The following is a 23,176-nucleotide window of genomic DNA, read 5'->3' as shown; positions in this document are numbered from 1 at the left end:
TGAATTTCTGGATACTCAAGTGCCAGAACATAATTATGATTTGGCACAGAGTAGCAATGCAGAATAGAAACACAGTAGCTCTTCTGTCTCCCCATCACAGGTTCTGAGGGGGCCAGGTGCAAATATTTCCTGGAGAGCAGTGTGTAATCTTGATTTGAACCATATTTAACCTCTGTTCAACAGTGCCCCAGAGGTTTTCAACTACCACAGATACCATTTGAGCTTTGCTTGGTGTGTTTCAGAATAGGAGAAAAGGCTTTGGCTATAGCTGATGACACTTGTCTCAGAAGAGGAGAGAACTAATTACTGCAGGTTCCCTAATTAGGTTTTTTGAATTTTCTTGGGTTTCATAGGTTGATAATATCAACTGCAGAAAAAGTGGTAGAATAATGTAAATAAGAGGGAACAGGCCAAATTTTTAAGTACTGTATAGAAATACCTGACTCAGGATCTGTGGCTCTTCCTGTACAACACTGAGACAGTGGGGATAAGGGAAGCTTTAATATGAAAAGAACAAATATTCTCCACTTTTTTCAGCTCTCAAAGATATCCACACACTTGGATTAAAAACACCAATCATAGCTTTTAATTTTCTTTTCATTGTTCAGGTCTTGTTCATTGGTATTATAATCAGATAAAAAAAAAAAACAAAAAACTTGCTGAAAAAACCACAAGCTCTTTGATAACTGATTGCTGATTCTCTAGTTGTGAAGAAGTAGTAGGAATAGATCTCAGAAGTATTAAGATCTTTCAGGCTGTTGCAGTTTTCTTCATAAATTACCTTTCCATATATATATTTTTTATAAAAAGCAGGGGGTGAGGAGGAGAGAATGCTGTGTTCTTCTGGTTCATGTTTTGGCTTGGAATCTGTAGAGTCTGCTCACACCACATCTGGGGGTTTAGCTTGTCAGTGGAAGGGTTTTCCATGGTGAGCATAAGGTTATCAGCTAAATAATTCATTCCATGGGCTGCAGCATTATGAATAACACAACTCCTGTGAGTTAGGTGAAGGCTGTCAGGAACATGTGAGATCAGCTCTACAGAGAGAGCTGAGGGCTGGATGAGAGAAGCTTAAAAGATGATGGTGTCTGAACAGTAACAAGTGAAAACAGCTCAGCCAAAGCAGCATATCTAGTGTGGAATTAAGTCCTGCACCTGAAAAGTAAGATTTTATCCTTTGTATGCACTTCAGATGAACAGCACCAGAAAAAGTGCTGTCATCAGAGAACTGCTTTGCTCTAGAGGTTAGGTTTTCAGCAGATTCAGGCAGCAGAACTAATTAAGAATTAACTCTGCCAGCCAGTGTCCCACATTGCATCAGACACCTGCCATGCAGCTAAATCAGAGTGCTTCAGCAGAGAAAATGAAGCAGCTGCGCAAACAATATGAATTCTTGCAGAAAAGGTTTTATTTTTTTTCTCTGTATGTATCCTGCCTCGCTTCCTCACAAAGTGTGGTGTATGACTTAGCTTCTGGCTTATATGTATTCATGGCTTCTTCTACTGATCCTTGACCTTTCAGCTACACATTTATAGATCTCTCCATTTTTATGTCGTGGCCTTTTTTAAATAACATCTTCGGCTAAAGGTCATTAAATTTAAAAAATGCCTTCCTAAATTTATTAAATCACACCTTTCATTTTATAAATAATCTCTTGTCAGAGTAACACACAACTGGAACATATGTGCTCTCTCTCACTCTTACAAAGCAGCATCTTGTTTATCATCAAACCTCCTGTGCATCTGAAAATATTGGGTGGAACAAAACTTTTACAGAGAAACCGAGTCCCTGGGGGTGTTAACAGCCATTCCTGCTGTTCTTGAGCCACAAACTGCTTACCAGAGTATTTGTATGCTGCAGCCACATCAGGTGGATTAGCTTTAAACTCCTGGACTGCCAATGATTTTTAAAGAAATAGATGTCACACCTTCAGGTTATGTGGCCAGATGTTTTACAGATACATCAGCTGGGAAGTTGCAACCTTCACTTTTATGCTTGCGATTAAAAAAGTGTTCTAAAAAATAGCCATTTCCTTCCAAATTGCATAGATTTTTTTCATAATGTCTCTGCTGACCTTGCCCTAATGCTAATCCTCTTTTTCTGTGGTTTTAGACAATCCTCTCTGTTCTGAAGAAAATAGTGTCACTGACAACTAGAAATAAATAAGCAGAAAACAAATCCTTCCCTGCACCACTCCCCTTCCTTCCTTCCTTCCAGTGCCAGACACCACTTTGGACCTGTCAAAAATCTGACTTCTGCTAGCAAGGACACAGGAGCATTTGTGTTAATAAACACTGAAACCAGGAATGTTTCTGGGCACATGATGGACACTGCGCTGCCCCTGGCTCAAAACCAGTGGTTTTAGTTCCTGTCCTGCCATAAACTTCTTGTGTGAATGTTGCTTAAGGTTAAAGCCACAAAAATTTTATGATATTTTATTCATGTCTCACATGTCAGGGCGATCTCATGAAATGCCAGTTTCACTGCCTTTCTCTTTCCCCTCATGTCTTCATCACCTTCTTACTTCTGGGGATTTACTGTAAAGCAAGTCACAGAGCTGATCTGGTTTGAATATCTTTCTTTGGCAGGGAGGGGGGGAGCATAATGTCAACAGCTCTGAAATATTTATTGCTCTGTAGCTTGCCTTTTCTTGCCAAACAAGTATAGATGGCGTGTAAAAGGAGTGGCTGGTCTGTAATAGAAACCATACAAATCTGTATGTTAGAGTGTGAAGGAGATGTTTCACACACCTGTGGAATGACTGGTAATTGAGCAGGATGTGGGTTTTTTCCCTGAAACACTTAAGATGCTGGCTAGAATTTCCCAACTGCTACCTATTTGAGAAAGCTCATAAAAGAGCCCCTTTCACAGTAACAGCCAGACTAAAAATTTTCTAGTGCCTTTCTTTTCACTGTTAAATTGCTTTTTGTCTGTGCAGTATATGTTTATTGTTTTTGCTCCTACTGCTGAGCTGCAGATCTACCCACATTTTTATTTACATATTCCCAAGAATATTTTTTGTATATTGAAAACTAGGCTGGCTTTCAGAGACTGGAAAACATGCAGAGAAATGATCCCACCTAGGAAGGATAACTTGGGAGTAGTTTTTCCTTTCTTCTCATCCTGTCCTTTCTTTAAGAAGAACTTTCTTTTTTTTTTTTTTTTTTTTTTTTTTTTTTAATTTAATTACTATTATTATATCTATGTAATCTGGTACAAAAAACTGGAAGGTTTTGTTATAAGCAATTTATAAAAATCATCCCTTTTCTCTAAGGAGCAACACTGGTCCATTTTGAATCCATATCAAAAAGTCAGCTAGATGAGTTCAAGCACCACATGGTTTTGATTCTATCAGAGATTTTGATTCTATCAGAGAATGACTTGTTGATAAAACAGTAAACTTCAAGGTTATGTAGTCAGTCCTGTCATCATCTAGAAGAGATCAGCCTCTGCCCACCCCACTCTCACCCAGGGTACTACTAATGAGCAGGGAGCTAAGGGAGACTCATGGCTCATCACTTGTTGGAAAAGCAGATGGATCAAGCGATAAATCTAAGGGACATAGCAAAAATAGTTGTTCTTCTCAGAGTCCTAGCAGCACCAAATTATGGGGGGAACAAAGGAGTCCCAGCAAATTTTTCTTGCTGCTGACAAGGAGAGATGGACACCAAGAAATATGATTGTAACCTTCGTAGTGAAAGAAAGAAAAAGAATGGCTCTGAGAACTGTCACTGATACTGGCAGCATTTTGAGGCAGTTAGGAAGCCTCACTCCCCTTTCACATCTGATTTTGACTGCTCTTTTGCATTTGTGGCTCCTCATGGCTAGTTACCTTCTGTTTAATGGCAGCTAATGGCAGTGCTCTAGAGGGAGGCTGATCACTAAGCACAGTCTGCAATATTGATTGACTTCAGTTTAATACAGCTTCTGCAGATTGTCTTTGTGATTTGAGGCAAATCAGTCTCAAATATCTGCAGCTTAGGTTTCCTATTACAAAGCATGAAGAATTATATTTGTTCATATTTTAGGAGTCGTTGGCAAGTTCACTACTTGGAGATTTCTTTCCAATCCCGCTGAAGGAACCCTTGTCGAGTACCGTGAAGCGTAAGAGCACTTCAAGTTAATTTTAGTTTAATTAGTGTTAAGTGCAGTTTCCTGTTCTTCTATTAAAATTATCTTTTGTAATAATGGATAAATATTCATACTGGGTTTATAAAGATATCTTTCAAGCCTGAAGCTGTGGAGATAAGTGGACACACTTAGAGATTTGTTCGTTTTTTCAGAGAAAATGTTTCTGGCTGTTAATACCACACAGAGAACACCCAGGGCAAGTACAATGACCTGTGTATTATGTGATAAAAACTAAAACAGCTATGCAGCAGGTATGGAAATGAATTTGTAATGAGTAGAAATTAAAGCATTAAGCTGATTGCACACTTGACAGCTTTCACCACACATTTGCTGACTGGGCTACGGACTTACCTGATAATGATCAGAGGAATGAAATACACCAGGAAAGCCACAACTGTCATGTAGGGGATCCAGTAGGAGTCATCAGGCCAGAGAGCCCAGCACTGCACTTCCCCATTGGAGAGCTGCCGTTTCCCAAAAATAATCAGAGTTGGTATGGAAAACAGGAAAGAGAGGCTCCAGGCCACTCCAATGAGCACTTTCGCCTGCCTTTCTGTGTAACAGAGTCAAACAGACAGTGTCAGTGGGTTTGTTGGTGTGAGGGAACCTTTGCAGCACTATTGACAGAAAGGGAGGAAGGGAGGAGGAAAGTCTGTGAAGAAAGAGAATTTTAGGCTGCAGCTGGCTGGTGCTGAAAAGACTTCAAAGAAGAAAAGGATTTAATCTCTTTCTCATGATAAATTGTCATGCCATTAGGAGCTTGTATTTTCAAGTTTTATTTAAGGATGTTGAATCTGAAACACTATGAGAAAGGCACTGGTCAGGGTCAGCAAATCAGAAACATGAAATGCAAATGGTACCTCTATGCCACTGAGAGAACATCACTTATGGATGTAAAGGACCCCATGCCCTACTGCATGCCTAGTGATGTGCCTTGAAAAGAAAAGAGAGAGAAAGATTGCAAAACATTTCCTATGAGGAAAAAGAAAAAGCCTCAGTTCAGGAACAGAGCAAGACTGCACAACCAGCTGCCTTTAACTCCATCTTCAACTTTACTGTCCCAAAGAAACATGGACCTGAAGAGCCTGGGCATCTCCTGCACTTCTCTGTATGATGATGGGGATCCAATTTAGCTCCTGCTGATGAATCCAAGCCATGCCAGGAGTAGACTGCAAACCACAAGACAGGGCAGATGATGGTGCTCAAGTGCCCAGCCCTGTTTTATCTGCTGCAAAATACAGGACTTGGGAAATCCTGCTGGTCTTCATGGTGAAGGAACTAAAGGACCCCAAAACCTCTATCAGGTTTGGGTTACTGTATCCTCTTGATTTCTGCCACTGTCAAGTGAAGAAAAGCAAGTGGGAAATGAAATGATGTCTGGTGGCACCCATAAGATTTTGTAAATATCAGTGGGTTGGAGCAAAAAGTTCCAAGGTTTTAATTTTCAGAAACCTGCATCTTCTGGCTAAAATCCAGTTAGCTCTAGCTGAAAAATGTGGGGAAAAAGGGTTTATCTGTGGAGTACCCATGATTATCAGTGACACTTATTCCTCCTCAGCCAGATTGCAAGAGGAACATATGAGGACAGATATATATGTATATTTTTAATCTGGGAGCTTTAGTGTTCAAATATTTTATTGTCCTAAAAAATACCCAAGGTTTTGTGTGAAATAAAAAACCACTTTAAATTATGCATATCAAGAAAAATGTCTTTTCTCCTTGAAGCTCAAAGAGCAATACAAAACCATGTGGGCAAAACATTCAAAAAGTAATTTTATGCTTTATAAAACATCAGTTGCAAATACTCAGTTATCCTGCTCATTTTTAAATGCTACCCACGTTCAGGAAAGTATGGTCTTGCTAATCTAGGGCTTAAGGGAACTCTGATGACATCTGCGTAAGTAAGAGGGTTAGATTAAGGCTATAAATATTGTACAGGCAAAAGAGAACTGTGAAATTTCTCGAAGTATAATAGAATAAACTTAGCAAAAGGAATATTAAGAATAAATTAAAAAAAATATTTCCTCACAGAAATGACATTTCAAATGTGGCTAACTACTTAAATTACAATCATGCAAGCCTCAGTGTTTTTCTAACTATAAAAGATTAGAGCTGGAAAAGAAACTTTATTTTTTTTGTACTGTATATTGAACAGAACTGGGCAATTTGGGTTGGGCAATAGCGGTATTTCTTTGTGTTTCATTACATTTTTCCTGCAATGTTCATTTATTTTTATATTTAAATGTCCCTTGCATTTGGTAGAAAATGGCCTTGCTATTCTAAAGGGCTTTTCAGGCCACTGATAGGTAAACAGATTTTTGTTTTTTTGGAATAATGTTAATTTTCTGCCTCACCAGCAGGGCTTTTTTTATGCTGCATTTTAAATTGTTGCTCTAATATGCTCAAAATACCAGAAAAGCACATAGCTAGAGCTGTATCAGTTATAAATGAAATCAAACAAATCACTTTTGAAATACAATATTCTGTTGAACCAGTCTAGGCATTTTCCTTTAGAGCTTTTCAAACTGTGGTGGCCAAGACTAACTCCCAGGGTTGGAGTGGGAATCTCAGCTGTGAGCTCTGGCTCTGACTCTCCTAAAAGATGTTTCCTTGTGACTGTCCCTTTTGCTCTGCTCCCACCATCCCTGCACTGTGACAATGGGTTTGAGTATATCTCTCTGCTCCCAGCAATATGGGACCGGGGGTCACCTCTTGGAAGGAACTTTGCTTCCTGCCATCAAGAATGTCAATGCTATGCAATCCTTTGATAAATTGAGTGCCACCTTAAAATTAGGTTTTAAATCCAGAGAGAGCAGAGCTGTTCCAGAATCTCAGTGACAGCACTGTTTTCAGCCCAAAGCCACACCATCAGTTTACACCTTTTTGGGTTTTGGGTTATTGAGCAGTTCTTTTTTCACCTGTTGTTTAGTTTGCATATATTTTTCCAACATGATGAAGTATTCACAAAATATTTCCTGCTATAACTTCTCAGTTTATTTTTTTTTGATCTTCATTTTACAATTTTTTCTTAGTACCCTTTTAGTTGTAGAATTAGGTGTCTCATAGTAAAAGCTTTAGGATTTAAATGCATATTTCTTTCCTATACTGCACTTTCTCTGGTCATTTATATATTTGAAAAGTATAAAATATTCAGCTGTTGAAGTTTGTTTTCTTAAAAACCATGCAAAGAACAGCTCATTGCAAATACTTTCTAACAGGACTTGAGGTTAATAACTAAATCACAATTTTGAAAAATTGTTTGACATTTTCAATGTGGAATGTTTGATTTTTTTTTTCTTCTAGAATGATATTTCAAGGCTACATGGAAACATAATTTTTCAAATCACTAAGAAGAAAGAACTCTTTTGTTTCTTGATTGAAGGATTTTGGGGGGATGAGTGTTTCATTTTGAAAAGAAATTTGCCACAGGTTGACTCAGAACTATTCATGAAGCTCCTCTGTGTCATCACCAATGACAAAGATTTGTAAATCTCTTTGTTCTCCATCTGTAGAATAGCTAAGAGGGCATTTCAAAAGCGTCCCACACAGCACCTCTGCAAGGAATACCTGGGTGCAAAAGGTGATTATTTTATGTATATTCCAGAAAGTTGCTATGAGCCTTCTTTTGGATTTACAGCTCTCTTTCTCCCTTTGAACATGCTCTTTGCTTGTGCATCAGTGTGTAGCCAGACCTTACAAGACACAGATGGATTTTGTCAGTGCTCTCTCTGCTTGTGACCTTTTTCCCCAACCAGAGCTACACCCAACTGATGATTTTGCTACCCTCAACTGGGGACAATGTCTGCTTTTCTTCAGTTAAAAAAAAAAAAAAAAAAAAAAAAAAAAAAAAAAAAGCCCTTTATGGTCTAGGTATAGGAAATGGGATTTATAAAGGCTTTTATGAAGATGTGAAGTGATTTTTCATGGGTTCTTTTTCAACTTCAAAGTGCTTTTCAAAGATTACCCATCAAATTATTTAGTATACCCAGGCAGTAATTTAACAAGCAGTGCTTTTCCTGTACCATGCATGAAGAAGTGGGTCTGTCCCACAGCTCATCCTGCTCAGCCAGCAGGTTCATGAGCTCCCACCCTGCCTGGTTTATGAGCTCTCCTGAAGGAGCTGTAGAGCAATGCCATCCATCCCAAAGCCTGCTGGGAAAACCTTGATATTCATCTCCCTGTTCTGAAAGAGTTGATCTGCACACTGGGGAATATAAAGCTAAATTTCACACAAGTTTTTGAAGCTTTCAGACCTTAACATCTGCCAAAGCTGCACCACTGTCTCAGCTGTGATTGACTCACAGGTTTTTAAGGCCAGGAAGAACCATTAATCTGATCCCCTGAATAGAGCTGTCTGGCAAAAGCCATCATTACTCCAAAACAAGAATGATATTTGCATATGATTAAAGCACATCTCCAGACCTCATGGTTCTTGTAACCATTCTTCTTCCTCCCCACCTGCTATTTCTGTTTCTTCACTCAGTGCAACATACTTAACGCCCCACTTTGCCTCTGTGGGGAAGAAATAATTTTGTTTAAACTGTACTGCTAAGAGGCCAGGATATATCTGAGTACTGTAAAAAAAACCTGAAACCAAACAAACAGAGAAAATTATAAGAAACAATAGATATCCAAACTTATACGCTATCTCTTTTGAAGATACATCAAACTATTGTGTGAATTCTCAGTACCACACTCTCCATCCAAGTTATTTTTTAATGTGAATAAATAGACAGTATAGATGTTGTAGCTTCTACAGTCAGTATAGTGGAACAAGGGATAGCTTTTGCCCATTAAAACTTTCTGAAAATGCAGGAATATAATGAAAACCATTATACTTTTAAAAATGTCATTTCATTCTTTGCTAACACAATAGTTATAAAAACTGCTGAGGGCTAAGTGGAGTTTAATAAAACTTGAAACCACAGCTAGTTCTTCCTTTGGAAAACTGTAACAGAGTTCAAATGTAGCTAGAGCAGGAATGAATAATTCATAACGACAAGGTTAAGAATTTTGAGAACTAAAAAATTATCTAATAATGTCTATAGCAATAACAAGGTACCAAAATTCTCCTACCTCCTTGCAAGAACTTCATGGGGTAAACTATGGCATGATACCGGTCTATGCTTAGTGACACGAGGACGTAAGTTGAGGCATAGAGAAGGACCACCTGGGGCAGAAAGTATAATGAGACAACAGGTGAGACACATCTATTGCAGAAGGTGATGTCAGCAAGAACTCTGAACTAGGAATGTTTCGAAACTTACTGGGGAAAAAAAAAAAAGGAACCCCCCGCCCGCCTTGTATATTCACCCAGGTATTTTTCCTTTTTCCTGTCCACAAAATTTAAAATATTAAATATGCTTTAATGTGCTGGACCTCTAAATGAACTTTTTCAACATTAGCACTTCTGTTGCTAGAAAAATTCTACACAGCGTTTTTGTCAGAGTTTACTGCTATAGGGGCACAAAGTACGACGAGGTTTTTATACCTGGAAGTAGCGAACGACCCTGCAAACGATATCAGGGGCCATAAAATCTCCAGTGTAGCGCCAAATGATGTCAGTCATTATGTTGATGAGTCCTGTGAATGAATCTACAAAGAAATTAAGTGAAGAAGCATTGGAAGAAGCAAATACATGACTTCAGGTGAACCACAGAGGCAGGTAGGACCCTTGGGATATATCAGCTCCCCAGTCCTAGGGGCAGTCAAGCCATGTCCACTCAGCCCAATATGCTAGAGGAGCTGGAAAGCCTCAGAAGACACCCCATAATTAGTGTCTAAGCTTGATTACAGCTGTGACAAATACTGAACCACTAAGCATCCTTTATTCTTTATCTGTTATTTCACTTTAAAAAGTTTCCTGCAAAATCACCTGAAGTGGCAACCAAAAGCTGCTAAAGTTAGTGGAAATTTTGTCAGGAGTTAATTTGCGAACTTAATTAATTAATGACTAACCACGCCTTGTCAGCTTGAAGTTAACCTCCTTATGCCTGTACTTTTATATTTGCCAAATAAAATACACCTCAGGCTATTTTTGCTTTTTTCTTCTTCTTTTTTTTTCCTCCTGCAAGAAAAGCTAAAGAGATATTCCAGCCTTTGTTCTGTTTCTTATTGAACAAGTGAGTGCTCACAGAGATGCACATTTTACAAATGAATCACAAGAACTGGTACTCCTGTTTGACATATGGTTGATATTAAGTTTTGTCTTTAAAACCAGCTTCTCTCACTTGGACAAGATAAATGTTTTCAGTGCAGTCCATGGAAGAAAATGTGTACCAGTCCAATGTCCTGCCACTTCAAGTAATGTGTCATGTTGCTCTTCTTGCACAGGTTACCACAAAGGGAGAAAACTGGTTAGGAAAACTTTTCATGCAATTTTTCAGGACAAAATCAATCTATATGAAGAAACAGCTTCAGTCTATATTAAAAAAAAAAAAAAAGTGGTGAAGTAAAGTGTTTCATTTTGCTACCACCATTTTACACATTCAAAAACCATCTCTAAAATTTAGTGTGATAAAGATATTTTAACTCCCATATCAGAAGATTTTTATTTGAAATTTATGCTTTTGGAAACAAGATATTTTAACAATTGAAAAAAAATGTTTTGAGAAATAAACAGTTTTGGTCATTATTTCCAAGCAAATAGGCATGTGTTTTGCAAAATAGGTTTCTTCTAAGCCCTTTGAAATTACAGAAATTCCAGATATTTCTAGCTGCAAATTGAGATTTCAGCTTAATGCTTCAGAAAAAGCAATGTGTTTAGCTTCACTGGAAAATCAGCGTTATTTTTTCTGTATCAGTAATCCTTTATCTCCTCATTTTCTTCTTTCATTTATCTTCTTCTTCAAGGCTCAGTTCAAAATTAAATTAGTGTAACTACATTGCCTCCCTCCTTATGACTACTGTTCAATTAATACTGGTTTGCTCTTTGTTCTCGCAGCGTTTCCCAGAGAGTTTCTCTCTCTTCTCTCTTCCCCTGCCTCCAGAGAGAGGCTGGAACAGAGAAAATCTCCAGAAGGAAGTCTGTGGTTTGAAACATTATGTTAAATACCGTTCATTGACTAGGGTGATGGGGTAAGGAATGATTGTTCCTCTGATGAGTACAGTGGCTTTAAGACTTTACTGAAAAGACTGCAGGTATATAATTAAGGTGGTCTTTGAAAAAACCACACAGTTTAAGTGTTTCAAAAAGTGAAATGCATCCTCCAGCAGTGGTTCCAACCGATCCCTTTCCCTTTCTTTACTCCTGAATTATTGATTCATGTTCTCTCTCTCTACAGTAATGAAATATATATTGGTTCAAAGTATTACACATCAATAGAGCTTCACCTCAGGGCATCCTCCGGCTCTTGATGGTCTGAGCATCTGCCAAGCAGGTGCTAAATCAGGGTTCAGCTTCCCTCAGGAAGGGGAGGGCACAGAGGCTGCCCTCCCTCCTGCCAATCTCAGTGCTCTGAAGAGGAAAGGGAGGGAGAAGGCACAACACCTCAGTTATCCCCTCATTTCCCTTTTCTCACGGCCATCTTCCTATCTCTTTTCAATGCATCGGAGAGTGCTTTAGAGGTGCATCCTGCGGCTTCGGTGGGAGATGGGAACAGCATCCTGGTGATTTCCTTCAGGTAAGCAATTTGGCAGTCCCAAACAACACACTTTCAGCTTACATCCATGTCAGCTTTTTAGTTTGCATCAGGAGTGTGGTTTTTAACCTGTGGATGGCCCCCACTTCACTGGCTCATGTGATGGAGATCCCCAGGGGAACGGGCCTTTGTTCAGCTGATGCTTGGCCCAAAAGTACTCTCCAGGGTTGCCCTCTATGCATCCTACACCATGCAGCTACCAGCCAGTGCTCAGGCTCAGGAACCATGGCAAGGTTTATGCAGCAGAAGCAGTTCCCTTTTCAGAAATACAGAATGTGGATATCAGCTCTGTCTTTTTCATTCTGCAGGCCTCTACCCACTGTGTGTCATTACCTACAAATATATCTATAGCCTTAAGTACTTCAGGAGCTTGAAAGACAACTGAGAATTGTCTTCCCCTTGAGAACTGTTGAGTGAGGTTTTTCAGGTGACTGCAGAGGCTTTTAAATGAGGCTTAAACTTCACAGCTTTTTTGTGCTGGCAGCCTCAGCTCCTCTCCCCCAGCAGTATGTTTTAAGAGCTCCCTGTGCTGAATTTCAGAATTGTGGAGGGCTCGGCACGAGCCTCCAAGCACGTGCCCCTGAACACAACACACACGTGTGTACCAAAGCCAATGCACCCAGCTGCCTGTGTGGTCCAAATTTAGTCAGATTTCTCAATGCCTTTAATTATAGAAACATTCTCCCACTCAATGCCCTCATGCCCTCCTCAGGTTTTAGAAATATCTCTTGTCTTTTCAATCCTAAAAGTACCACACTAACTTTTTTCAGAGGATCCTTCAGTCCTCTGCTGCCTGCTCCAGAGGGTGTTTCTTCTCCCATCTCTGCAAAGGACCAGGCTCTCTCACTATGACCACACATGTCTCGAGGGTTTGTCCTGCAGACTTTACATAGGGCCACCAAGTAAATAATGTGCTTTGTGCTGGTGATCAGACAGCATGAAGGCAAAATGCAGCAAACCTACAAATTATGACAAAGGATTGCTATATCCTCTCCAGAGACACAAGTACCTAGTGCAAAGCTTTATTAGTGATTTAGACACTAAATATGCTGCTCATTAATTTGTTCTCTTATGTTCATCACACCTTCAATAACTAGACTTTATATTTTTCACACCTTCACAGCAGTTTTTCTTACAAGCCTCTTTTTGCACAAAGCCCTAACATGCCAGCACTATAAACCTGGTGGAGAGATAATGAATTGCCAGCAGACCTTTTGCCACTGGTAAATGAATCCTCCTCAGCCTTGTATCATCTCAGATGCAATTATATCCATGACCAAGGCATCTTGAAATCCTCATTTGCCATGTAATTTGAATTGCTGTAGTAGAGGTCAGTGTGTGGAAGTCAGATGGTTTCAGCAATGAGATCTCAGCAGATCACACATCCTCTGGCTGCTTTTGGCAAACTTGCACCTCAAACCGTGTCACTGGATTGCATCATTGCCATCCTAAGTGTTGAATGTCAGGTACAGGAAGCTGACATAGCCAGTGCATTGCTCTAAACCTTAGTGTCCTCATTACTTTGAGTATCCTCACCACTCCTTACAAAGCTGGTGGCTCAAGTGTAAGATACTTGTGTTCTTTCATTGACAAATGTTCCTGAGCCAAAAGGCACCAAGATAATTTCTGAAAAGTGTCCTAAACAACCTTCACTCACAGCTGTGTACAAGCTTGTGATTGCCACTGCCTTCTTAATAGTCTTCTAAATTTTTTTACTAAGTAGTGGTGTGTTTACTGTCGTACTGTGTCAGCATTGCTAGGCAACAGTGAGGTTATAGACCCATTTAATTACTCAGAAAAATAGGCAGAAATTCAATTAATGAAATATATTCTCTTCTGATACAAAATAAAGAAGCCAGCAAGTGATAATTTGTGACTTTTAAGCCAAATGTATATTCAAAGAAGGATACAGATGAAACAATTCCTTGCTGAAGAGAGAATGTGGCACTAGTGTGATAGGAATGGAAGAAGTTTGCTCTTGAGGGAGAGTGGATTTTCTATAAACAAATGTAAAAGAAAAATTCCATGAGATTTCAATAATAAGAAAAAGTAGAGAGAGGTAGGGAGTAAAGATGGCTTTGCCTGGGCAGAGGGAGGGAAGAACAGCTTTTTGGGGTTTGTGCAACTGGACAGGCCTGCAAACCTTTATCTGCCTCCTTGTTGCCACCATGGCCACAGGCAGTCCTCAAAGGCACAAGTAGTGTCTGCCTTTACAAAGCTGTCAGTATTTCAAAATGCAGCATTTTTAGACAACATTTATCAAAAAGGCCTAAAAATGCCTGAGAAGGAGAAGCACCCTGTAGTTCCCAGAGGAGACTGAAACATGCTGAATATAGAGCACCAGCATCTGTTGTTGGGAAATATGTCAGGTATTGAAACAGCCTGTGAAAATCCTGGGTCCTAAAGGCCAACATAACCCAGGTTTCCATCATTTTAGCAAAATGCCTTTGGATTTTTTTACAGGCATGAGTGAGCGCAAGCATCGCCTCTATACTTTTGAGTCCAGGAATCACTTGGTTCAGGAGGTGATTGCAGTAGCTTGGGTGGTGGGTGCCACCTCATATGACTGATCTCAAAAATGTAAAAAAGAAATAACTGCCCCTGGAGGGACAAATTTGAATGTCAGCTTGCTGTTGGTGTGAGTGAAACAAATTTTTGTGTCAAAAAGCCCTCCACAGAGAAAGAAGTTCATTATAGAAAGCAAATTAGCAATCTGGCTTGGGAATAGACAGGTTACAACTGTCTCAGATAATATGTTCACAGAAATTAATTGACTTGATGGTATTGCCAAAGGGGTGTACCTGTGCAGACTTCAGGATATTCCTTTCGTTACAACTAAGGAGGTTCAGACAAAAATCTGCACTAGCAAGTCTACAAGAAAATATCTCTATCATTTGATTATTACTACTGACACCAGTCTTCTCTCAAGATACTTACCCTGAAGATGAAAGTATTTTCTGTCAGAAGTGGAGAGCAGATTGCTGGTAAGCTGCGATGGGTTAAAAAGCTCCACATGTCATCTCAGCTGCAGTTTCAATTTCCCCTGATGAGAACAGTTCTATTAAGTCGGATGTGGTGATCCATGACTTCTTGGTGAAGCTGTGTCTTACTAAAATACCTTCTCTCTTTTCGTGTCTCTTACAGAGTGATTCCATTTTAACAAGGTATATTTTGTTCTGCTTTGTAAACAGCACCAAGCTGCACAAGGCAACACAATATTTTGTAAAGCAAGAAAAAGGGTGCAAGCTCCTGGTCAGGGCTGAGCATTTCATATGGCTCATTTTTTTTTGGACCTTGTGATGTACATTCCTATCATCCACCACTCCCCAAAGAACATATCCTCTGGAATCAGAAGCAGCAGTTCCCTAACACCTGCCTGCAACAGAGTGATAGACTCTTAAAACCAAAAGTGGCTTCATTACCTATGACAAAAATAAGGTCCTGTCCATGATTTCTGAACTGATGAGGCAGCCACTGCTCTCTGACCTTGCTGCTGTGTATCACGCTTTATGTGCTGTCAGCTAACCAGAGTCAGTGCTGTTAAAGCTTGCCTGGCAAGTTAGCAAAACCCATATCTGATATTTCTGCAGGCCTGTGTGTGCGAGAAATTTAAATTAGGTGTTTTTAGGGGTCCTGGAGGCTGGCTTTAGTACAGGCACAGGGCAGAGAGAGCAGGAGAAGCTGCCTTACCTCCTGCAGACACCCCTGCAGCTCATTTTCTCCCACTCTTCCCATGGTCTGTGGTCTCCGCTGAAAATTTCACAGGTGGCTTTGCAAGTATTCACTGCACTAGAAATAATGTTGCAACCACATTTCCTAAAAACTATGCCTAGCTCTCTGCTCTTATTCAGGACCTGATAGTGAAATAGGTTGTGTCCCTGCTCTGGGCATATGTAAGAGGAGACACTTATAAGATGCCTTTTCAAATTATGACATTTTAGCTCTTTAGACACTGAGCCACGAGAGCCTGGTGTATGGCCTCTCCATGCAGTCACAGTGCAGCAAGGGACTGCGTGTGGGTGCAGGGGGCCTGGGTGCAAGAGTTACCCTCATGCTTTAACAAGTTATTCCTCCTCTTCACAACCCCTCCAGGTGCATTTATCTGAGTTTATGGTGGTTTGCAGCCCCTTGCTCCAGCACTGCAGAGCATCTGGGCACCATGCTGGAGACGGGGCCAATAGGGAGGATGGTTGACAACCCCAGGAGCTGCCATGAATCTGCCAATCCTGATTTTAACTATTTTAGAAGTGTTGATGTGAAGCAGATGTGATTGTTCTTATGCAGTGCAAGGATTCCAACTCTCTGCCAGAGAATCTCAGGCAAAGGGACAGAAAATGTGAGCCAAAAATTTGGAGTGGCCTAAGTTTTTGTGGGAAATCGTCAAGGACACCCACAAGCGCTTTGTTCCAGTGTGGTGCCTGCATTGGAGCATACGTTTTGCATTGGAGCAGCAGTTTTGCCACAGGTACCAACAACGTGTACTGTGCTGCTCTTGGGCATTTTCCAAGCCTGGCAGCCTGGAACAGAACACCAAACATAATGTATGAAGCAAAACTCACTCGAAAATTGTCAAGAGAAAACCTGCTCAATTGACCTGTTAAAGCTATGTGGATTTTTTTTTTTGTGGCAGAAGTGATGTTTTCTTTCTCTTTCTGGCTCATTGGAAGTGACAGGAAATTTTGTTGAACTGTGTGAGCACCTAATTTATTTGTTGCATTTCTTATATTTCTGCTCTGAGATCTACTTTCTCATGAGATGAGGCAGGCCCTATTAGGCTAGGTGTTGTAAAGGATGGATGCAACAATGCCCCAGCCTCACTCCATAGCTCATCCAAGTTGAAAGATGAAGGGCTGAGAAAAGCATATACTGCACAGTATCAACCTCTTAAGAAACAGCACTTACAAGAGACCTGGAGATCAGGTCTCTAGGAATTAAAATTCTCCATGCCCTGCCATTGTGAAAGGCAGTTTTGTTTAATATGCCTCTATTAGTATATCTCTTCCTACCACACCACTGCTCTGGGGATAGAGCTAGAGGGGGCTGGACTAATCCAGTAGTTCTGTCAAGAAGGAGCATGGCAGCCACCGAAACACGGCAGGATAACAGGAACAGCAGCAGCAGATCAAATACAGTGGCGGGGGGGGAGGGGGGGTGGGCAAAACAGAGGGCTTTGTCTCATTATTTGGAAAAACTGGTTCCTCCCACAAAGTTGAACAAATTACTGGAGAATGGTTTCCTTGTAAAACCAGGATGTATTATGAAACTGTCAGAACAGTAAAGGCAAGTAATTTTCATTCAGATGCCCCCTTCTTCCAACCTCTGCAGATACTGTGGTTTGGGATTGGCAGTTGCCCTTAGGGGGAATATTCAGGGGCAGATGAATTTGGTGATAATTCTGAACCCTAGAACAAAGTTTCCTCTTCCCATCTTGTGTTGCTTGCACATAGATGAGATCACTTTTCACTAGATGAAATATTATTTTGTTGCACGCAGTTGTTTAGTGGTTCATTCTGTGTAAAGTGAATGAGTCTCAGTGTAAATGCAGAAGACACACTCTTGTGGATCGATTTGTCTTACTTAAACACAGAAAAGCAAGGCTATGCCTCCTCAAAGACAAAGGAATCACACTGTTTGTAATTCATTGCTGCTGTATATATTTCAAGTGGTGCCTGTACTTTTAGTGTTTTCCAGAAAAAAAATTACCTTCTGAGATACCAAGTACCAAACAGTTCCATTTTAAATTTCCTTTCCCAACATCTTGTATATAGATGCTTCTGCTATTTCTACTGAATCCTCTGTACTTATCCTTTTGCCAACTCTTTACCTCAAGTATTTGAAGGATTGCAGGTTTATATCTTGGTCACAACAGAAACTGCATGATTATCCTCATCTAAAAATGTGGGCTATCCCAGGAGTATTTTCTGTTGGTGTAGTTCAGGCACCCAGGTGACTATAGTCATTGATTACCCACTCTTCTTCCAACACTGCCTTAGTTGGCTCAGATATTGTTGGTGCAGATACTTTAGTCTAAGTAGGAGTGGTAACAGTAAAGCCTTCTTTCTTCCCTCACAGCAGACTGTAAATCAGACTCCCATGGTGCTCAAGCAGTGACATTGCATGCTGGAGCTCAATTTTTGTTGACGCTTAGGCTTTCCATTACAGAGTAGTCGATAGTGTTCATTCCCATTTTTGTATCTGCTTTGTCCCGTCCCCCCTGGTGTTTGCTCATAGCATCAACAAAAGCACACTGGTTAGTTTCATTGGCAAATTCCCATGTAAAATCATGTGGAAAAGGCAGATCAGGCAAACACACACTGAGCTGTTTTCTATTAAATATGCTGCAGTGCCAGAACAGGCTGAAAATTCATTACATGTGGTCTGGATCTCAGTCCTGTAATTGAGCTGAACATGGCCAAAATGGACTTCTAAGCATTTGGTCTTAATAGAGCAACTAGGTCTCTGTAGCACCACATGATATCTTTGACCTGAATTCCATAAATCCTGTTAATCATTTATAAACATTTGGTAACCCTCTAGGCAATAGAGTTAAAGGGAGTGACTCTCCAGAGAAAACCTATAAAGCACGTGAATGTGAGTTGGACATATTGGCAGGTGATGAACTACTACATGAAAATGCTGGATGTGTTGTCCTACAGCCCTTTGCAAAGATGGGTAAAAGGAAATGTGTCAGTGTTATTGTTAATGACATAAAGACACTCTAAGTAAATAAATATCGCTGCTTTAATATGCAAGAGGGGAATAGAAAAACCCTCATCTTCTTAATGTAACTTCAGTGCATGCAAAGGCTATTTCCAGAATAATTTCTGTTCCATTGCAACTAGATGTGCTGCAGTACAGATGATGGACTAAAAGGTGCTAATGATGTATTTGTACTTTTGATGTCAAGAGTTTAAAGTCATGTCTTTTAATGGGAGCTAATGAGATCCTAAGTGATGATTCCAGGTAAAGCATAGTCATTATGTCCATGCTGTTGGCAGCACCACACTCGTGCAATCCTATTTCTCAGCATTTACTGCTGGCACATGAAGAAAGACAGGTAGCAAACTCCACACACTTACCTATATTAAACAATAGAAGTCAAATTCTCATGTAGAGTAACTGTAAAATAAATGTCCTCTATGTCAGGTGACAATCCTGCCTGGATATGCATACAATTTAGAGGTAATATTTTCCAAGTAATTCAGAAAGAAATCCATTTCCCCCCTTAATGCTGAAATATTGGATTCAAAGGATTATACAATTTATCTGCCAAGCACCTTTTATTTAAAACAAAACCAAAAACAAACATAACACAGCTGTCATTAGGATTTGAATGTCTGAAAAAGGCTGAAGATAGGAAAACCATAATCAGTCCTTCAGGACCACATAACAATTCTGTAGCTGTCAAAACAAGAATTAAGGCTTCCTATAAACTGACATAAATTGGCACAGCAAAAACTGACTGCTGCTGATGTAGAAAATGCATGGTTCATTTCGTTGACTGTAAGTGTATCTACAAAACATATTCAGGGCCACCATAGGGCCACAGGAAAAGCTACCAAAATAACCTTCCTAAGGTTATCAAAATAACCTTCCTAAACCATCCTCATGTCTGGTTTTGCTCTGGAGCCCCACAGAAAACCTCGAATTCACCTCTTGCCCTTCATGTTTCCCTGTGCCTCACTACATGCAACAAGAATAAAACCCCACCTCTTCTTGCACTCTGCCTTGTTCGAAAAATGTGGTGTTTTGAAGAAAGTAATTTATGAAAAGAGTCATTAAACAGGACCATTGCTTTTGCAGCCAGACTTAAGAGATGCTGCTGCTCCATTTTCCCAAACTATGTTACTGATATGAATAAAGGCTGTGCCTATGCCCCCCGTGCACCATGTCTGAACTGTGGCACTGCATGGAGCTGGTACATCAGATGTTGTCAGTGTGGCCAACATCTGGAGTCTCTGACTCCTTCCCTGGGCTCCCAAAGGGTTCAACCTGAGACCGATATGAGGGTACAAAAAACCTCCAAGACCTACACAGAGCTTTGCTACAATGGAGTCAAAGTCCCCCACCAGTGTCAAAAGTATTTGGATTGCATCTGAATTTTAGTTTAAGGGCTAAGCCAGCCAGCCAGAAGCTGTGTCAAGGTTGCAATCGCAGCCCAAAATTGAAACTCCAGCATGCTAAAATCATAGTTTTTTCAAAATGCTTCACTTCTTTTCCTGACCAAAAATGCATGAGAATCTTTGAGATTAATAACCAGATGTTTGGATTTTCCCTGAAGGTAATTCACTGAGATTGATTGACTATAAAGAGTGTAAACAACTCTAATTTGAAAGCTAAAATCAATTGACTTGTACCTTTTCCACATCCTGTCAGTCAACGTCCTAGCAAAGTACTTCTGAAATTGGAATGTCTTCCCAAATGATGAATGAAGTTTTGTGTTTATTTAAAATTCACACCAAAAATGTAACTGTGAGAAAAAATTAATGAAGGTCCAAGTATGTTTATCTATATCTGAAGCAATGAATGGTCAAGAGAGATGTGAGTATTTTTACAAACATCTTAGAATCATAGAATTATTTAGGTTGGAAATGATCTTTGTGATGAATAAATGACATAATCAACAGACTTCATAAATTCAGCAATATGAAGAATTTATAACCACTATCATTTCAAGAACATTCTCCACAAGGCACAAAAAATGTATTGTGGAAATATTGTTAGCTGGAAACAATGCTAACCTACCAAAGCACTCATACTGAAAATGTATTTGGTATACCAATGAGTGAGTGTTTAAGGATTTGGAAATAGAATTGAAAATGTCAAACTCTATCTTGCAGGAGTCTATTCATTTGTAAGATTTCAGAATGATCAAAATAGTCTTGAGCAAGAGCAAAATATTTTGTTTGTGGTAGTATCTGCACACAAAGAGGCCCAATAGAAGAACTCAAAACCATTTCCTTTTACAGATCCTTTCAAATTCGCATTGATATTATAAACCTTGTAAGTGGAGCACAGAGTTATTTAAAAGTATACCTTCAAGGGGCATGGTTTTGGAAGCACAGCTTTGTTTTTCAAATCTTGTTGAATTGATTTTTTCCAGTCTATTTGTATTAGCTGCGTAGAGGATTCACAGAAATGCAATTGTGTATTGTAATTTGACTTTGATCACAGTAATTTTCTTTCTTGTGTCTCCCAAGCAGTCTTCTAGAAACTACAGCAGTAATGGTATGCAGCAGTGAATATTGAACTGCTTGCAAGCCACTCAGGCAGCTCATAAAAAACATTATTAAAAGGCAAATGCCCTTTGTGCTCATAACTTCTAAAGTACACAAGCTGAAGTGCTTTAATACTTCTAATGCATTTTAATATATTGAGATGTGCTCTCTTGGAATTGCTGTCATGGCTTTCCAGCTGACAGCTTGTGCTCTCCTGCCAGTCACTGTGGTCTGGTCTGACTCTGACTCTCCCTCCAGTTCAAGAAGTCAGGGGTCTGAGCATGGTTTGCTGGGAAGCTCAGTGACTGGCACGTGCCACAAACATTCTTTCCGGAGTAATCTCATCTCCTACAGTTGGAACCTTTTCAGAGCATCCTGAACCACTGCCCTTCTACTAATAAGTGTTCTCCCAAACCATGGAGGCTCTGGAAAGGTCCAGTCCTGCAAAGGTGCTTTGGCTCACCTGCTAATGTGTATCTGCTCCCAGGGTTCTGGAGACCTGCGAAGGCCCCAGAGGACAAGAGCATTTTCTGTGCCCATGTGCTGTGTGTGCTTTACTGGGTAGAATAATAAAGGAACCATTTTAAAGATAATCCTGATGTTCACTGAGAAAGTGGCGTAGTGCTTTATTTTCTGGCTGCATTAAACAGCAATCTTCCTATCTCCTAAGGTCATCCCTTGCCCAGCAACATCCATGAATGTTATGTTCAGACATACATAGCATTCAGACATATGAGTTTTCTCCTTTACCTGAAGAATTGGGAGCACATCTGAGGATGTGCTTTCTCTCAAAATTACAACCTGTGCAGGTGACCTGGAGCTTTCCCCAGCAAGAGAAGAGCAACAAGACTTGCTGTAGAATCCAACTGCTGATCAAGTATTGCTAATACTTATAGTGTGATTGGGAATTCTTCTACCATTTATTATTTTCTGTAAATTTTGGTGTTATTATCTTCATATTTTTTCCTATCTTGACTAGTTCTTTTGTAAACTAAGCATTAACTTTATGCTGTCTACAGGGTCCAGGTTTTATGGCTTTAAGAAACATTTCTGCAAAGTGCAGTCAAAAAGGATGCAGGATATGTTGGAACATCTAAAACATTCACATAGACAATAGGCACCATTCTAGTCAGTATCAAATTGTCAGCATATGATTTTTTTTTTCAGTTGGCCTCAAGATCTTTATCCCAAATAACAATTTCTCTATTGGCTCATGACTTCCCCTAAAATGGAAATTACTTTCCATTCTGATGTATTTTGGTGTATTAGTGACTTCTCTTTAATAGTGAGTAAACTGTACTGCCTTTATTTCCTCCTCTCCACTGCTCCCCTACCCATTCTCCACTTCCAGCTCTGAATGTAGGTACTTGATTTGGATAACTTTGGTCTATATACAAGTGTGAGTGCTGCTCCCAAAAAGAGCACTTAAAAGTTACTTTCAGTGGTGGAGTTTATGCCTCCACTGTAACCAAAAGAAGTTAGTAGGCAGAGGGCTGAAATTCAGTTTTAAGTATACAAGTTGTTTCATGCTCCATGCCTTTGGATATGGTATGCACTTACAGTAAGGTAACTTCAGAGTGCAAAACATGATTTTAATGCCATTACTGACAGAAAATTCATACTTGAGGCAACATACACACACTTTTCCCTGCCCCAGACACAGTGCAAAACAATTCCATGCTGATTTCCATCAACCATCCATTTTCTCCAAGGCCTCAGAAGATGGCCAACACTGAATCTTGTCTCACTTGTTCACAACCAGGTAAGCTGGGGTGCTACATGCCCGCACTACTCAAAAATGTCTGGTTTAACAAGCATTTGGTAGACATGTGACTGCCTTTGAGAAATACCTGAGGGGAGCAAAAAGTGCTCTATTTTGAACAAAACCAGCTGGTTTATTTACTGCATGGAAGGCAAACTGGGAATTTGAGAGGCACTTGATGAGTACCATGTTGTGGTGTCCCATTGAACCTGGCAAGCTGTAAGTACCAGTATACCCATGCAGGGAGACTTAGAGATGGTCTTCACTTACAGCCAGACTGCAAAGGCACAGGATACATTACTGATTTGTTTGTCTAAGAAGTTTCAGTGTTTGAGAGAGAAGATTTTACAGCATATTATGAGAGGACGCTTCAGAGAAACTAGGTTGATGTGCAACTGATGTGGTTGTCACTTATTAATATTAGA

The 23,176-nt window shown here is 39.9% G+C and overlaps 1 protein-coding gene across 1 annotated transcript in view; it reads right to left on the bottom strand.

The window, feature by feature from the left end:
* Nucleotides 1–23,176, bottom strand: part of NPSR1 (neuropeptide S receptor 1) — a 55,707-nt gene that overhangs the window by 7,429 nt on the left and 25,102 nt on the right. The window contains exons 3-5 of the mRNA XM_053936556.1: nucleotides 9,623–9,726; nucleotides 9,208–9,301; nucleotides 4,483–4,684 (exon numbers count right to left, since the gene is read on the bottom strand). Of these exons, the coding sequence (XP_053792531.1) occupies nucleotides 4,483–4,684; nucleotides 9,208–9,301; nucleotides 9,623–9,726 (400 nt within the window). The remainder of the gene's footprint in view (nucleotides 1–4,482; nucleotides 4,685–9,207; nucleotides 9,302–9,622; nucleotides 9,727–23,176) is intronic.

Source organism: Vidua chalybeata, chromosome 1 (genome assembly GCF_026979565.1).
Source record: "Vidua chalybeata isolate OUT-0048 chromosome 1, bVidCha1 merged haplotype, whole genome shotgun sequence".
Lineage (NCBI taxonomy): Eukaryota > Metazoa > Chordata > Aves > Passeriformes > Viduidae > Vidua > Vidua chalybeata.
The sequence above is the reverse complement of the archived record's forward strand: the minus strand, read 5'-3'. Positions and strand labels throughout refer to the sequence as shown.